The sequence below is a fragment of the Colletotrichum truncatum genome, assembly GCF_014235925.2.
Source record: "Colletotrichum truncatum strain CMES1059 chromosome Unknown Contig_0004, whole genome shotgun sequence".
NCBI lineage: Eukaryota > Fungi > Ascomycota > Sordariomycetes > Glomerellales > Glomerellaceae > Colletotrichum > Colletotrichum truncatum.
In genome coordinates, this window is record NW_027222401.1 from 1294147 (window position 1) to 1307707 (window position 13561).

The following is a 13561-nucleotide window of genomic DNA, read 5'->3' on the forward strand; positions in this document are numbered from 1 at the left end:
TACCTTCAGCAGAAGTACTCGATATCCAATAGGGTTACCAATCCGAATGCCATCGATCAAAAAGATCGCGGGGAGGAGGTCCACTAGCGTATCCATAGGGGCTAATCCTGTCGCGTCTCGCCCGGAACAGATCCGATAGCTCGTCCCACGTCATGCCGGCACCGCCACGCCTACTGTTATCGGCCGTCGGTGCCCGGCCTCCGGTATAGCCTCCTTGTTGAATATAGCCGTCACCATAGCCAGGTGATCCGAACAGCTCCTCAAAGCTGAGTCCCGGGCTGCTAGCTGATCCAAAGGGGCCTCCCTGACCACCATATCCGGAGTCGACGCCGAAATACCCACGTTCTTGGCCGCCGGACCCCCTTCCACTGAAACCACCTCCAGAATGACCAAAGAGACCCTCAAAGATATCCTCGTAGCTCATGCCTCGGTGCGTTCCAAAGGCTTGCTGGTCATACTCCCCAAAACCAGCGCCTCCCTCCGCCATTCCCATTCCACCAAATCCAGCGGTCTCTGTCCGCCTTCTCTCTCCTGCCCTTCGAAGAGCCTCCATGAACAATCTTTCCCACTCTGCCTCACTCCTCATCCCACCAGATCTTTCAGGGCCGGTGCGATGGCCACTGGACGTGTAAGTACGATGATGTCTCTCGTTTTCAGCAGCGAATCGACCCGTTCCATAGTAAGCGCCGCTGGAACGTACGTTCTGTCCCTCTTGACGATGTCGCTCGCTGTCTCCGCCGGCACCTATTCCGGAGCCTTGAGTGCGGGAGTTGGTGTTGGTGTAGCCTGGGCTGCTGCTCGGCTCAGAGTAGCCATCGAATTCGTAGCGCATTGTAAGAGTTTCGTGGAGAAATGCTGTTAGATGCCTTCTCAACACAGGTACAGGTCTGTTCTTTATGTGATGCGTGCTTGGGGTGCGCTTTGACGGGGAAGGTCAGCCGTCAGCAATATATAAAAGTGTTTGCCGGAGGAGTGACACAAGTGACTAACCTCCAAACAAAAGGACCTGGTCAGTGAAGACAAAAACATGTTTGATGTTGGCCAGCATGGTTGCTAAAATGTTGTAGTAAACCATGATTCACCTTCAGTTTGACTTTCACCAACATCACTGTCAAATCAGCTATGCAGTGGGCGTAGGGTTGGATATTCATTAGCAATTGACTTGCAAGCGCATTAAGTGCGCCAAGTGTCTATATACAAGCTCCAGACGTGGGCATTTCGCCCCGTCATTAAATGCCAGTTTGCCCCTCTAATTATTTGAAGAGAAGTAAAGCTAAGGGCCTGTGTCTGTTCACCTGAATGGCAGGTAACACCGGGTATAATAGAAAACATACATTACAGGTATCCAGGATCCAGTAGACGTATGATCGCTCCCATAGACAACGCCAAGCACCAAAACAATGAAAAAGAAAAGAAAAAAAAGTGCAATTAAGTCGTAGAAGTGTTTGCTTCGTTGCGTAAAGAAACTGGGCCTTGAAAGCCGGCCGATGGCTTGACGTTCTGCATCTCCATACCCTGAACATCAGACTTGGGCTGATCTCGGAAAGTTCCAAGGCGCTGATCGCCACCTTGGTATCTCTTCTTGAATTGGTAATAGGTAGGAGTTCTAGGTCGGCAGAGAACGACAATCCAGTTCTTAAGGATGCTTCCTTGGGTAAAAGCCCGAAAACGCTCCTTCTTGATGAACTTGTGGGAGTTGATGTACTCTCTAGTTGTCTCGCCACGTGCCATGAGGAAGATGTGGTAGCCCATGAGGGCAGCCGGGTACAGGAATGAAATAAAGCCGTAAATGGCCATCGCAAAGGGGACACGGAAGTCGTCGATGGACTTGCCAAAGGAAATACCGGAACGGTTCATGTGGATGAGGATATGGGCCAGAGAGGCGCCGAGAAGGTAGAGTGAGAGGAATGTGGCTGATGACACGAAGGCAAAGAAATATCGGTAGTTACGTCGGCCAACACAGTTGTTGAGCCAGACGCAGTGGTGGTCGTGGGTTTCGATGCAGTTGTCGCAAAGGCGGCAGTGGTGAGCACGGGGAGGCCGCCATATATTGCAAGTTCTGCAATGTTTGACGGGGACTTCCATGGCTGCTGTTGATGATTCGGCGGACTTGATGAGAGTCCAGTCATTTGTGGGAGGGCCGAGTCGGAGGGGGTCTTCGGTAGGTTCTGCGGGGGGGAAGGCGTGGAGATTTCGAGGCAAAATCTGTACGCTGTCAGTTATACGTCCAACATCCACAACGGGTAATTACCTACGCCAGGATCAGAAAGAGAGGCATGGAAGAAGGAGGAGATGCATATGTAAAAGAGATATGCGAAGGTGATCGGAACGGCGGGGCTAATGTTGTGCCATATCCAAGGTGCGGAGAAGGCGAAGAAGAGGACAGCGGGTATGATGATGAACAAGCCTGTAGCTACATTCACGGGCCTATGCTTGGTGTTCTGGAACCGGCCACCAATGCAAAAGACAGTGTTGCCCTCAAAGTACTGGAAGACATAGCCTAAGTTGGTCTTGGAGCTCTTCAGGTTGTGCCTGTCAGCAGGCCTCGAAGGATCATCTGGGTTCAGGCGCGGGGTTGAGGCAGTCGATGAGAGTTTCTCAGCACCTGGCAGGCTTCGGTTTGACTTGTTTTGTTCGCCGTCGCTTCTTCCGGGGAGCAGGAAGCTCGAGCGGAAGGACCGCGGAGACTTGGCGGGACTGGGCTGGTTGCCGCGGTCCCTGAAGCCTCTGTCGATGTTGACGCTCAGGTTTCGACTGTTGCGATGCTGTCGATAAATCGGTGTAACACTCTCCGACATGCTGCCAGCCGGATGGTGGCCCTGTGTAGGGCTAGTATTTGCGGTAATCCGGTCGTAGGTGCCCTGGTCGGTGTATTCGGTCCCCCGAGACGGAGGTGGGCGTCCGTCACCATCGACACTGAGTTGTCTTTGAAGGCGGGCAACTGGGTTTGAAATCGGATTGGAGATGATGCTATGCCGAGCATTCGGCCCACCACTTGCCACAGCGGCGGCAGCGGCAGCGCTAGGACTCTGATCTGTAGGCTGAGCGTCCTCTATCGTCGGTTGTTGTCGATTTTGTGTCGCAGGACGGGAGCCTCCGCCACGCTGCGCCTGCAACTTCTGCGAACTCATGGGACGGAAAAAGGCCGAAGACGTGAGAGAAGGGACATGGCTGCGACTTGCGGAACTTGGTGGCCGAGTGCTGATAGAGCCGGCGGTACTACCCGCGCCAGTGCTTCGTCTTTTCTCTTGTAGACTCGTTATGTAGTTCAGTCGCGGAGGTGGCCCTCGTCGCCAGCCTTCGCGAGATCCAGACAATCCCGTTTTCGCTGTGCCTGGCCGCGACAATGTATCGGACGCCATGCCACTCCTCCTGCGTGGGTTTTCGGAGAGGGCATGAGCCGAGGCTTCCCCTCCATCGTCGGACGCAATATCGGTCATACGCGAAGAAATGATACTCGGCGGACCTGGTCTATCAGAAAGCCCAGGAAACTGTGGTTTCGGAAAGCCATAATCACTGCCGGGAGTGTTGGGCCCGGTACCCTGGTCTTTGGAAGTCATGATCGGCGCTGTAATCTAAGATGGATTGTCGGCGCAACAGTATTGGGTGTTCGGAAAGGCTCTCCACTATAACATATCGCTCTCGACACAGGATTAATATCGTGAGATTGATAAGGCTCGGATGAAGATTGTTGAAGATGTATCGAGGATGTCGAGAGGAGAATATCGGCGCTTGGACAATGGTGAAGACTGGGTGCGTTGACGCGCAGGAGAGAAGGGCCGGTAGACTCGGCAATGAGATAACACGGTAGGTTGAGGGAGTGCAGAAGCGCAAAGTCTGCGGTCGGAGACGGAGTCGATATTAAAAAAGGTCGTGCGAAGAGAGGAAATGGGAAGAGGCCCGTGAATTAAGGTAGGGTAGGTGGGATAAGAGAGTGTAGTTTGTAGGTGGTCGTATCGTCGTATCGTTTGGACGTCGGGGCGTCGATGGATGGTGAGAGAGTGACGGAAGATAGAGGATGGTGAGGAAAAAGAAAAGAAAAGAAAAGTCGGATGGCGGGCAGGCCGTGAGAATGAGCGAAGCAAAAGAGACTCGAAAATGACGAGCCAAAGGCGAGGATCTTGTCTTGCCTGGAGTTCCTTTTTCGAAGACCCAACAGGACAGGAAAAGAAACCTGACTAAAGAAGGGTAAGGTTTGCCAGGGAAGGGGATCCAGTAGGGAAACGCATGGATTATCCAGAAGTGACGGAGCAAAGCAGTCTTGACCGGGGGTTGCAGCTCTAGGCCCTACTACGTGAAAGCACATAGACTTTGGGGCCACAGTAAGGGGCGGAACGACTGGGAATCCGTGCTTTGCGCATGTGGCAGACTGCACAACCGACCAGACGGGACTAGTGGTACTACTACGGCATGAGGCTGCCGCTTGTCTTCACTAACAAAATCACACCCAGTCTCTATTGATCGGCGTTAGTGACGGCCGCACGAGCCTCCTCCCAAACGGCTTTGGCCGTCTTTTTTATGCAGGCGGCGGCGCAGAGGTGCCCGCCAATTTTGATTAGAATTGCCGGATTGGGGCCCAGCTTTAAATTGCTATGGCAGCCGAAGCAGCCAACTGGGGGACGCGGCGCCCGCGAACTCTGTGATGAGATGACTAGGGACAAATGGGGCTGCTCAGACATCATCGCGACTTGCGAGCGCCCTGAGCGTGACCTGGAAGCGCACGGTTATTTGTTGTTCTGAAATGAAGGTTTTGAGGAATTGTGATATATTCTGGAAAGTCCCTCTCCGTTCCGCAGTTGAAAGACGAAGAATGTCACGCTTTCGTTTGGGAATTGGTGTGTCACCCGGTTAGGGCCGGTTAGGGAACGCGTTTTGCCCCTCTTTTTGATGCCGCTGAGGCTGTTGCAACGGTGAACACCTACGGCGATCATCACCGGAGTTCTGGGTTAGTCCTCGTCCGGAAGCCGTTGTCCATTACCGACCTTCCAGGGAAATGCTTGAGCAGCGGCTCGGAGACACCAATCAACCCCGCCAAACTTGCTCGGTTTGATAAGGCATATACACGGCAACTAATATTACTTTGCATTATAAAATTTCTGCAACATCCATAAGGTCTATCCATGCCGAAATTGCCTAACGGCGGAATCCACGCTATCCATCCAATGTCCCATTTCACAATCACCGTTCCGTTTAACATGGTTATACCGTCAACCGAAAATGTTTCCTGTGTCACTACCTGGTGCCGAGGGGAACCGCACGTCTCAAAAAATGAGCCAGGCTCGGAAGCCCCATGAAGAGATTGAAAGTTACGAACATTGGATGTTTCTGAATGTAAAACCATTAGCAAGCCCGTTCTATTGGCTGCCTCACATAACTTCCATATGCCATTGTGTTGCTTGAACAAGAAGCTAAAGCTTACCGTCAAGCGTTGTAGCCACATACAATGAGTCTGACGGTTTGTGGCCGGAAGACTCTCTGGTCGCTGCCTCCACCTCAATCATGGCCACCTCCCATATACAGATGTTGACCAGTTCGCCTGTCAATATCCAATCCATCTCCCACTGATGTTGTCGCCAATGCCAGGACAGGCAATAGTAGCGCCATAACTATTTCGCATGTTGAGACAGACTCCATCTTACGAAAGATCACCATAGTGCAAAGCGAGATGGTGACGCTAAAAGAGAATTCAACAGTCCAGCATAATCCACGCTGTTGCAGGAAAGGCTGATAAGCCATGTCGTTCCACGGCGGACGAGAATATCATGGCAAGAACAAGACGGGGTATCGAGAAGAGAAAAAGGAATACCTCAACGGTGCCATTGTCAGCAAACGATATACAATCTCCCCGCACTTGTCTAGGCTGAAGTGAAGAGTAGGCAGACAACCAATTGTTCTCCATCATGCTTACTCCGCCACGGCAGTGTGGTGACAGCCTTTTGGCTTAAAGACCCTTGCATCTCTCAGTTGCACTAACATTGACTGAAGACGATACAACGACTCCAAGATTGGTAATACCTACAGGTGGCTTCGTAACAACCGAACCCAAGACGTGAAATCATCATCACCCAAATGCGGCTGGTGGTACGTAGCTGGAACCTCGTTACACTAATAAAGAACTAAGCCGTACAGAACACTATATGCTTTATATCAATAATATTCGTATATACATCGCAGAATGAGGTAATGCCCACATCACCCAGAATTGGCCAATCAACTCTTTCCGCATGCCCGGCCAATCGTTTCTCCCGAATTTCAACCTTGGGATCCTGTCTCGACGAACCTGAAGCTCCGAAATCATACGACAGCCGAACCTCACTCTCACAACAAACCCACAAACCCACCACCACCAACCCCCAAACCACCGCAACAATGGCCTCCTTCGTCGCCCGCCGCGCCTTCTCTACCTCCATTCGCCGTCTCGCCGACGACCGCGCGAAGCAGCAGCTCACCCAGGAGTCCAAGCGCAACCCTGAGCTCTACGTGCGTGATATCCTCCCGTTCCAAACCCCGAAATCCTGACATCACTCGCAACCCGATTTCCCATTCCGCGAACACCCGCCGACCGTCTAGTCCTCCGTCACAACAATATGTTGTGCTCGTTATATACGTCGCTCAGTCGGAGTCATGGCGCTTCGGGTCAATTGCGTGCGGGGAGGAAAAAGAAATTGAGGCTAATTGAATTTTTGTCGTACAGATCCTCGGTGGTGTCATGGTCGCTGCGCTCGGCGGTGCTGGCCTCTACTTCGGTATGTTTCAATCTAGCGATGCACTCGCACCCTTTCCGAATTACCTCGAATTCAAGATCTCGCTGACCATTCCTGTGCAGGCCGCTCCCCCACTACGGCCACCTCCGAGAGCCCCGTCCTGAAGGCCGGTATGCCCTGGGAGACCGATTCCGAGGGCAAGTACAAGTACCATCCCGGCGGCAACCCCAAGAACGCCCCCAAGGACGCTCCTAGCGCCGTCAACTCCGTCATCATCCCCGACGTCACCCTCCCCAAGGTGCGTGATATTGCAAGGAATTTGACATCCCAGCGAAACAAGTCTCATTGTGGCGCCATTGCACCTGCCCGCACCAGATGAGGCTACGCTTCGGGATTTGAACTGAGAGAACCCCATACTGACTTACGATATAGGAGCTGCACGACAAGTACAACAAGTGGGGCAAGGACGGCTACTAAACAACTAATGATACCGGCATAGAGAAGACTAGCATTGGCGCAAGCTGTGCTACGGGCGGAAGGTGTTTTTCTTGTGTAGATAAGGAGAATTCAGACTTTACCACAATTTCCTTTTTTTTTTTTTTTTTGCCATCTACAATGCTTGAGGGTTTCACTTGCTCATGGTGCAGACTTGGTTTAAAACAAGGGAATACTACCTCGGGTAAAACGTCCAAAAGGTGCTTATCCCTATGGCATACAATTAAGTCAGGAGGGCGTATGCAAAAACTCCCGAAACAAAAAGGATCACCAAGTAAACGTTAGGACTCCCCCCAAAGCCCCTCTCCCTCCCCCCTCTCCCCGGGCAACGGCCTGCGCCCAAACTCCCCATTCTACAGCCCCCAACCCGTCTCTACGACGCGAGCTGCTCTATCTCATCCCCAGTGAAACCAAACAAGTACAGCAGGTCAAGCAGGCTCTCACTGTTTAACCTAGTATCGGCCTCCATCTGAACACGCGGCTTCGCGTTCCAGGCGACGCCAAGACCGGCCGCGCCCATCATCAACAGGTCGTTGGCTCCGTCGCCCACAGCGATGACTTGTGAGAGATCAATGCCCTCCTTACCCGCAATCTCAACAAGCAAGTCGCGCTTCCGCTCCTTGCCGACAATGAGACCCTTGACCTCACCGGTGAGTCTGCCAGACTCGTCAATCACAACTTCGTTGGCGTGGGCGTAGTCAATGCCCAGCTCTCCGGCTAGCCAGCTCGTCAGGGGCAGGAAACCGCCAGAGAGCACCGCGGTCTTCACACCGAGGCGCTTCAGAGCCTTGATCAGGCGTGGGACGCCCTTGGTCACGTCCAGCACTGGCCGCAGCTCCTCGAAGAAGGACGCCGGCAAGCCCTTGAGCAGCTGTACGCGCTCGCGGAAGGCGGCGTCGAACTCGAGCTCGCCGAGCATGGCACGGTGAGTAATGTCGGCGACACGCGCAGCCAGGTCAGGGGGGTCCTTGATGGTGGCGGCGAGCAGGTCGATTACCTCCTGAGTGATGAGCGTGCTATCCATGTCAAAGACGACGAGCCGGGGATGGCGGCGCCACAGGGTGTCGGGCTGCAGCGCAACATCAACGCTCCACTCCCTCTCAAAGCGGTAGATGAGCTCATGTTTCCGCAGGTCCGTCAGGCTGAGGTAGCTCTGGCAGGGGGCAGGGTCGAGGGTTAACTCGACGACACGGGGGCTCTCCTGGCTGTCGAGACAGCGGTGAGAAGAGCTGTAGTCGCTCTCGCCGGCAGGCAGGGGGAAGGTCGACATGAGGTGCAGGAAAGACGTCACGCACATGGGCGAGATGTAGGAACCGTAAAGATGGTCAAGCTTCTCGGGCTCGAGCGTAGGAGGCTCGAGCGGAAAAGACTCGGGATTCTGCGTCGGCGCAAAGTTGGCCGGGATCGACTCCTTGCCGGAACTGGCATCGGACGAGACGACGGGCGCGGCGGTATTTTGCGGCGGAGCGGCAGCACCGCTCGTAGAAGACTGCTTGCCATTTGGCTTATAGAACAGCGTCGCGATAAGGCGGGAAGACTTCTTGCCAGCGGCGGGGGCGCAGTTCGGATGCGAGTAGGTGTGGTTCAATCCACTATCGACGATGGTCGGCGGGTGATCCTCCGAAGGGACGCCATTGAAGGCCGCGAAGTTCTTGTGGTGCTTGGGTGGGGAGACGGAGACGTTGCCCAGGTCCTCAACAACCGTATCAATGCCGAAGCGACTCTCCGGATGCTGCGGCGGTCGATACTGCTGATGCTCGCGCAAGAAAGAGCTGCTCCTCATAGATGAGGTAAGCTGTGGTCGGGGAGACGTCGTCGACGACTTAGCGGGGCTTGCGTCGGCCATGGTGGACTCTTTTTCGAATTTTATCGTCGGAACGAGGCGGGGTGATGGAGGGGTTTTGGGGAGCTGAAGCAAAGATGGCGCGACAGCAACCTAACACAGCGAATCAGAGCTGTCGACGACGGTGAAGCCTCGGGATTGAGGGGAAGAGAGGAGGTCGGAGGGTGAGGGTCAGAACCAGAGCTCGAAGAGCTGCGATATCGTGAACAATAGCTTAAAGCCTCAGAGAACCGGACGACTCATGTTTCGAAGATAAAACATGTTTGCGTGGTTGGATGACAGGCGGCGGCACAAAGAGAGGCTGGCTGAGAGCGCTGGCACTGTGAGCCTGACTGTGTGCCCCGCCTCTCCGTCACTGGTCCGGAGCCGAAAAGTGTCCCGCAATTCCCGTGGCCGAAGGCTTGGACATCATCTCATTGGTCAGTTAGGCAACATGCGAGGTGCAGTTGTGGATGTTCTAGTCACGTGATTACCCTCTTAAAATTCTGATATGCCAAGCTAAGGTAGGTACACATGGCACGGTGAGCCTTCATTACATCACCTGTGGCTGATGACCCCCTGTGGCGAGTACTTGAAGGGCAGAGAACTAGGTGCTGACCGGATGCCAGTCCGGGATCTGCAGTGTTTCCCCTTTCCCTCCCGTGCGCCGGGTTAGCCTCGTCCGAATGGGCCGGTGACAGTCGTCAGAGACGATGCTGACACAGCATTATCATTTTTTCAGCAACCCCCCAAAGCATGTGTAGTGCAACAACGCACTGTCACTGAATTGTCATCCTGTTTAGTAAGTCGTTTCTTGTTTGTCATCCTGTCGCCGCAGTAGCCGATGGCTGATCATTGCTGCGTAGGCAGGCTGCGCCAGTCTCCGCCGTTAGGGAACGGAGCCATGCGGGAATAAGGCACATGCTCGAGCAGCAGGATAGGCGACTTTGTTGCGGTGTGTCCTGTTCGGAGCATAGCCTCCTCTCCTTGGCAGCCGTAATCGGCCTTACACCATGATGATGGCAATGCGATGGTCGAGAGTGAGCTGTTAGCTGTCACTGCAAACCATTCTGCGGGTGCTGGTTGTGATGGTGACAGCGACAGCACAGGTTAAGCGGCCTCCGGCAAGCCGTCTCGAAAATATCCATAGACTTTATCGGTCATGCAAGAAGTCCTTGTTTGGCCTTATTCTTTAAGCCAGAGCCAAAACTGTCGAGTCAGGTTTTCCGATGTGAAAGGCTCTTTCAGGCCATGTTGACACCATCTTTTAAGCATCCGGAAGCGGCCAGTGTGTGTCTTCGGGCAAAGTCGGTAAACGAGGTTCTCGCGCGGTGATAAAGGTCGAAACGAATCTCACATCGACACCCAACTGTGGATATGTCAGAAATTCCACGACGGTTGCCATGGATGATGCCTTGGAGCTGTGTGTTGGCAGATGAGATTATGTGATGGAGCTACGTGCAAAGTCCGGCGGCGCGGGTCTCTAATGGCCGGAGATCCTCCACTTCACCGAGGGCCGGTGTCCACCGACTGCCGAGCCGCCCGACAAGTGCGCCGAGTGCCGTTCTGCATCCACTAGGCCAAGCCACCTAGTGGCCCGGGCTGAATCACGTCTTCTTGCATCATGATGGCGAATTCGCGCCAGTGTCTCTCCTGACGAAGGGGTCCTTTTTCACTCTGGCGTCAACCTGTGGGATCATCATGAATTTTGGGGTTTCTTCTCACATCTACAAACACGGGGGACACGGCCCCAATCTATACTTTCAAGATTACGGCTTCCGGCTGCCGGGAACCGGTCTTAATAGCAGTTTAAGTCATGTAAATCTACTCCGGCACCCGGGGCGATGGCGCAATTGCGGGATGTCCACGGTACGGAGGATCCCCTGCCACTTGTATCCAATCATGTTTCGCCCTCTTCATCACGAAAGGTTTAGCGTCGATGTCGTGATTGCTCCCAGACCACACTTCGTCTTAGAGGATGCAAAATCCTCAGCGCTTGTTCAATGCAGATGCCTCAAACGAATTGCGATTGCGCAATAGCTGGGCGGGATCCAGTGGTCCGTTGCCATCTGCCTCCTCTCTCGGCCTTTGCTTCGATCGGCTTTGGGTCTAAGGGGAAAAAATCAAATTAGTAATGTTGGTTGATGATGCCCTGTGCCCATAATGATACTCCTCCCGCCCCCTTCCCGCCGTGTAAGTTCTCTTGGTCCTCCGAGTTCTCCTCATAAAACAGTCTTTCGCCTCTTCCTCCCTGTGCAATAATCTGAACTCTTCCCCAGACTCATCTCTTGCGTCATCTGCTTCTCATATCATCTCTTTTGACAAGAGCCGTACTGAGTGAATATACCCCGGGTTTTCAACACACCCTATTACAATCACACTCCTCGCTCTCCCCTGGGTTCTGTCAACCACCGCAACCCGTCTTCATTCAACCGTTCTGCCACTCCTCACGTAACACAACGAAAATGTCGTCCGCTGTCGAAGCCGCTACCGCGACGTCCTCCGTGGCGTCTTCACCCCGGCTGAGTGCCGTCGAGGCCGCGAAGCTGGAGCAACAAGAGGTCGAGTCCGGTTATGGTTCTGCCACCGATGCCTCATCGACGGCGTCATCCATCCCCGCGCTCCCTCTCATTTCCCTCACCAAACCCCACCTTGATCATCTCAACGAACAGCTTGAGAACATGCACCCCATCGACATCCTCCGCTTCTCCAAGATCATGTTCCCCAACCTCTTCCAGTCGACGGCCTTTGGTCTGACGGGTCTTGTCACTCTCGACATGCTCTCCAAGATCCAAAAGGAGAACCCCACCGCTGCCAACGTCGACCTCATCTTCCTCGACACCCTTTACCACTTCAAGGAGACTCACCTCCTTGTTGATCGTATCCAGGAGCGTTACCCCAACGTCAAGCTCCACATCTTCAAGCCCTATGGTGTCAACACCACCGAGGAGTTTGAGGCCATGTACGGCCCCAAGCTCTACGAGACCGAATCTGAAATGTACGACTGGATCGCAAAGGTCGAGCCTCTCCAGCGTGCTTACGCTGAGCTCGGTGTCGCCGCCATTCTCACCGGCCGCCGTCGCTCGCAGGGTGGTGCTCGTGACAAGATCCCCATCATCGAGGTCGATGACGAGCGTGGCGTCGTCAAGATCAACCCCTTGGTCAAGTGGTCCTTCAAGCAAGTCCAGGACTACATCAAGACCCACAACGTGCCCTACAACGACCTTCTCGACCAGGGATACAAGTCCATTGGCGATTGGCACTCGACTGTGCCCGTCAAGGAGGGTGAGGATGAGCGTGCCGGTCGCTGGAAGGGTCAGCAGAAGACCGAGTGCGGCATCCACAACAAGAAGTCGCGGTACGCACAGTACCTCGAGGAGATGGAGCGCAAGGCCGTCGATGCTAAGGCGGCGCCTTCATCGTCGTCCGAGGCAGAGAAGAAGGGTCAGGCTGCCATTGCCCCCGTCGTCAAGACGGAGCAAGAGGAGCAGGCCATCGCATCCGTATGAGGTGTCGGCCACAGATGGTGAATTTTTATAATGACTTGTACATATGATGCATGACGGCGTTATCAGGAAAATAGAGGACAGCACAGGATAGCATGCTGGAGTTCCGGTTGGATTTCGGTCACAAGACCACAATGTATCCCGCACATCGAGGATATACAGTCCTACCAAGTAGATAGGATAATGAGACAAAAGATGAAATAGTACATAAGATCTCCTTGAATGGTGAATATTGAAGTGTGAAGTGAAGTGCGGCTCTGATCTCATGTCCCGCTTGGACCCCGCACAGGGAACAAAAGTGGGACGGTTGACGACGTCTCATACGCGGCTAACGGGCTTTGGTGGACTTTGGCGGGTAACATGATAGACCACTATCGTAATATCTTAAAAGCTTATTTTGGCATCTAGATAAGCTGAGAAAGATCTCGTGACCTTTTTCCTTATTTTGGTGTGCCCACTGGTACGAGATGGGAATAGTCCAGGTCGTCTCACAAAAAAGCTCGACGTTATTTGTTAAGTCTGGAAGGAGCGCGATCAGCTTACTGGCGTGTCGATCATGGCCTTATTTGATACCGAACCAATAACGCGATTCAAAGCAAAGGAATGCTTACGAATTGTATGAGAGTGGTGGACAAAAGGAGTATTTATAAAGCCTTCTGAAGGTACTGGCTATTTCTCGGGGTAGACGAGGGCTCTTTTTACTCTCTATCAATAGATAAAGGTCAGCGTAGTTGTGATCACCGCCAAGTACGAGGTTCCTGAATGCCGACGTCGCAATATGGGGAGCGTCAGCACGTGCCGAATGATTAAGCATACCTTAAGCACAAGCGCAATTGATAAAGTCGAAGACTTAGGCCACCGGTGTGACTGTAGCTGGAGTCTTCCCTGAGGTGTGTGTGGTATTGGGGTTCTGCCTCGCGGTTGGCAGGCAAGACGCAGTTCCACGCGACATCTAGGCCAAGTATTGAATGAGCGCCAACCCGATGCCTCAGCACAAAAGGCAAAAATAAATGGTCTACTTACGGTTTCATATA

At 53.5% G+C, this 13561-nt stretch overlaps 5 protein-coding genes across 5 annotated transcripts; 2 read left to right on the forward strand and 3 right to left on the reverse strand.

The window, feature by feature from the left end:
* Positions 1-34: 34 nt before the first annotated feature.
* Positions 35-832, reverse strand: CTRU02_207153 (palmitoyltransferase ERF2 (DHHC zinc finger domain-containing protein); the record flags this gene model as incomplete). The annotated part of the gene is made up of 1 exon (XM_036719464.1): positions 35-832. One exon carries the CDS (start codon positions 830-832, stop codon positions 35-37), a length of 798 nt encoding a protein of 265 aa, XP_036589171.1.
* A 596-nt stretch (positions 833-1428) lies between these two features.
* CTRU02_207154 (palmitoyltransferase erf2) lies at positions 1429-3560 on the reverse strand (the record flags this gene model as incomplete). The annotated part of the gene is made up of 2 exons (XM_036719463.1): positions 1429-2205; positions 2256-3560. 2 exons carry the CDS (start codon positions 3558-3560, stop codon positions 1429-1431), a joined length of 2082 nt encoding a protein of 693 aa, XP_036589170.1.
* A 2809-nt stretch (positions 3561-6369) lies between these two features.
* CTRU02_207155 (uncharacterized protein) lies at positions 6370-7181 on the forward strand (the record flags this gene model as incomplete). The annotated part of the gene is made up of 4 exons (XM_036719461.1): positions 6370-6480; positions 6695-6746; positions 6827-7002; positions 7137-7181. 4 exons carry the CDS (start codon positions 6370-6372, stop codon positions 7179-7181), a joined length of 384 nt encoding a protein of 127 aa, XP_036589168.1.
* Positions 7182-7572: 391 nt separating this feature from the next.
* Positions 7573-9045, reverse strand: CTRU02_207156 (Phosphoserine phosphatase; the record flags this gene model as incomplete). Its single annotated transcript, XM_036719460.1, has 1 exon — positions 7573-9045. The coding sequence occupies one exon, from the start codon at positions 9043-9045 to the stop codon at positions 7573-7575; it is 1473 nt and encodes a 490-aa protein (XP_036589167.1).
* A 2441-nt stretch (positions 9046-11486) lies between these two features.
* Positions 11487-12530, forward strand: CTRU02_207157 (Phosphoadenosine phosphosulfate reductase; the record flags this gene model as incomplete). The annotated part of the gene is made up of 1 exon (XM_036719459.1): positions 11487-12530. One exon carries the CDS (start codon positions 11487-11489, stop codon positions 12528-12530), a length of 1044 nt encoding a protein of 347 aa, XP_036589166.1.
* Positions 12531-13561: the final 1031 nt, after the last annotated feature.